Below are 3,662 nucleotides of genomic sequence, written 5' to 3'. Positions count from 1 at the left end.
CTCGTTGTGTGGCCATGCACAAGTCACCTCGCCCTAGCTCACTTTGCGGTGCTGCACTGCGGCTGACGCCTGGGTTATTCCAGTCTTCCCTTGGGTTTGACCCTAAAGACAAATTTCTCTTTGGGGATGAATGAAGGGATTTTTTAAAAAAATTTCAAACCAGAGAAAGTGATGAAAATTAGAGACAACTTTATATACATTTCCTAATGAAGGTATCATTGGTGTAGTTTTATGGCTAATATTGCAAAAAATGACATTTCTGCACAGCCTAATCTATCTATAAAAATCGACTAAGCAAAACTATTAGGACAATATTATAGTATCTAACATAAGACTAGATTTTGTCGTCATGAAGCTAATAGATTGAGTAAATTGCAACGTCTTTGGTATAATCTTCAGCAGTGAACGATGGTATTATATATATATATATATATATATATATATATATATATATATATATATATATATATATATATATATATATATTGTGATATCTAATATATAACTAACTTTTATCATCACCACACTAATAGAGATAGATACAGGAAGTTGTGAAGACCTTGGTCTATTATTATTATTATTATTATTATTATTATTATTATTATTATTATTATTATTATTATTATTATTATTATCATTATTATTCATCAGTGACCGATGAATTAATATTAATTATCAGGCTGTCATGATCTTGACCATACCGCTGTGACAAAATGTTATAATTTTACATTTTAGAAATACTCTATATTATCTCGATCGACTATAATGAGCACCTAGTATTTGAAAAAATCAACCAAAGACGTCAACTTCATCCAGGATTGTATAAAGTTTTATAACTTTGGCCTCATTTTAGTCCATTTAGATATGGCATAAAGATTGTCTGGCCAGCACGTCATAAAATCCGTTTTGCCTGCCGGAATATGCCCGATTTTCACTTAGGAGAACGGGCTAGAGTTCAAGGTCATACGATAATAAGCTTTCTAATGAAGATATTGTCTAATTAACCTCATGTATAGCAGCAAGTCGTTGTGAATCAATCCTCGATGAATTCTTGTGGAACTCGACATACTTACTACTCTCATTCAATTGAGTACACTTCGAGAGCTTCTTTTGTCTTCAAACTATGTCCGTTGCACACACAATAGCTTATACGTTCTGTCGCTTTTATCATATTGTAAGCAAGATAACAACTTTATTGTACATAATTTAAAACTGATAATGATTACATACTAGACATTATGAAAGGGATTTTTTTTGGGATAATTATTAATAGATTTTTGACGAAGTCGGGAATTATAATATTATAGATCTAAAAGCCGAGGCTTTTTATCTTTCTAGAGCAATAGGATTTTATGATAAGAATTGTATTATAGCATATTACTCTCATATATATCTATTTAAAAAGGGTAGAGGCTAGAAATCGTTCCATAAAAGGCTATGTTAATTTATTTTTACCAACGACCACAGAATAACTGATAATGTGAAGTTGAATGTAAGCTTCAATTTAATTACAAAAACAGATCAAATGGACGCTTCGGGACTACCAAATCGTCTCATTCATCTGTGGTGTTTCATTCATCCTGTTTTGTTGATAAAGGGGACACCCGAAGCGTCCATTTGATCTGTTTTTGTAGTTAAATTGAAGCTTACATTCAACTTCACATTATTATTTATTTCTTCGAGCTTCGAGCAGTAACATTTACAGAATAACTGGCAAATCTATAATTTATAAAACTATTTTTTTTACAGATTGATATGCGAGTGACTTTTTAAAATTAAAAGTATTTCCATTGACTCAGATGATTATTTTAAAAATCTGCTCGGTCATTTGGGTATTTATAAAATCTACCAGAGATCGGTCATCTAATGTTGGAAATCGCCATCAGGCGCCCTGATGCCAGATTCACTTGCACGCGCCTACAGAATAAAAAATGTCCAGACTGGCCTCACACAGCAATAAGAAGGTCCCCACCAGGAAAGAGAAAGAGAGGCACACCATTGGGCACCTGGAGGTGGACAGTTGAAGAGGAGATAAAAGAGGCTGGAAAGACATGGATTGAGGTGAGCTGGCTGGCCCAGGACAGAGATTCCTGGAGGAACTTTGTTGGCGCCTTATGTTTCACCAAGCAACCAAGAGGATAAGAAAATAAGTTATTGATTATATAGCCGGACCGTTAATTATCCTAGATGGCTCAAAAGATTTGTTTCTATCTATGTTTCCCCACAATATAGGTGTACAATCATTATGATAGACAAGTGCCTGTTCGCAATAGCCTCTTTATAGATAGTGTGCGCTTGGCTAAGAAGCTCATAACATTGCCATCAGGAAGTATAACGGACCAACACACAAAACTATGTGTAACCATGAGCTTTTATAGTCTTGTTAATACAGTTTAGTGAAAATTACTCATAGACGAGGATGGCAAAAAACAATAAAAAAGACATGAGTGACGTCAACTTTGTTCTGTCTATATCTCCACGCATATTGCTAGTTCTTTATTATTATTATAGAAAAATCTAAGAAATGCCAACGAAATTAAACGGAAGAGACCTTTTATGGCATAGCACACCAGAGTTTTTTATGCTTGCCCACCACATCATTAATCCTTTTTATATATGACCCCGTTTAATGTAGATTATCTATTTTCGTAACATATTTTCCCCGTTGCGTTGAAATAGAAAGAGTTAAAAATGTATTTCGCTATCATTCTTAAGATAATGGGCATCTATCTCTGCTAATAATATTATTTGCAGGCTTATTATCCCAAACTGGTCTGGTCTCGTTGTTACAATGGAAATATGTTCGATCAAAGGAAATATTTTCCATTTCAACAACGCTAAAACAAGACCCCCATAATTGCGTTCGGTAATCTGATCTTCAAATAAGTACAGGTCGGCATGTATCAATTTTAGTTTCTTTAACATAACATAACATAACATAACATAATATAATAAAATAAGGGTTGCTTGGGTCAAAGGTTTTTAATAAATACCATGTTAAAAAAAAAAAGAAACAGTCTGGTTACAAATTCCCTGATATATTTATAACGATGTGATCATATAAATATAAATATTCGCCGATTCATAACTATTATCACCCATTTTCATCATAAACAATAAAAATTATATCAATTAATAACTTATTCATCAAATTCATATATGAAGTTATAGAACACCCTTCCAATTTCATTTTTTGAAGTGACTTTTATATACTTTTGGAATCTTTGGTTATAAATTTCAAAATGCTCCGTGTAGTAACTGTCCTTAAAATATGTTTTTAAAATGCCGAATTATTGTAGAAGAATGTGTTATAAAACATTTGTATTTGTCTCCGCATGTGAATTTTATATTATACTTCAAATCTATACTAAGCTGCTAGAATCTGTGATAATTCTCTGTTGTCGATCTGTAATTTAGTAATGTATTTATCTCTTTATTCTTGTTTATTGTTGGCTGAAGAAGGGTTTTGAGCCCCAAACATTCCGCGATTGGTATGTTGTTCTTTATTAAAGCTGTTAAATTCAATTTAAAAAAATAAATTTTACAGTAAATTTTATATGGGAATTCTTTAAAGTATATCTAGATATGTTCAAATAATACCAACTATAAGGTAGACATCAATCATATAGGGCAACATAAAATTCGTGACTATGTTTCCAATC

General features: G+C 32.3%; 1 protein-coding gene across 1 annotated transcript in view; it reads left to right on the top strand.

The window, feature by feature from the left end:
* LOC144964027 (uncharacterized) overlaps positions 1-2,142 on the top strand; it is a 3,219-nt gene extending 1,077 nt beyond the window's left edge. Inside the window, exon 2 of the mRNA XM_078897972.1 lies at positions 1,853-2,142. Within this exon, the coding sequence (XP_078754098.1) occupies positions 1,853-2,142 (290 nt within the window). The remainder of the gene's footprint in view (positions 1-1,852) is intronic.
* The last annotated feature ends 1,520 nt before the right edge of the window (positions 2,143-3,662 follow it).

The sequence above is a fragment of the Berghia stephanieae genome, chromosome 2 (genome assembly GCF_034508935.2).
Source record: "Berghia stephanieae isolate SIO BIC M18660-M18661 chromosome 2, UCSD_Bste_1.3, whole genome shotgun sequence".
NCBI classification, from domain to species: Eukaryota; Metazoa; Mollusca; class Gastropoda; order Nudibranchia; family Aeolidiidae; genus Berghia; species Berghia stephanieae.
The sequence above is the reverse complement of the archived record's forward strand: the minus strand, read 5'-3'. Positions and strand labels throughout refer to the sequence as shown.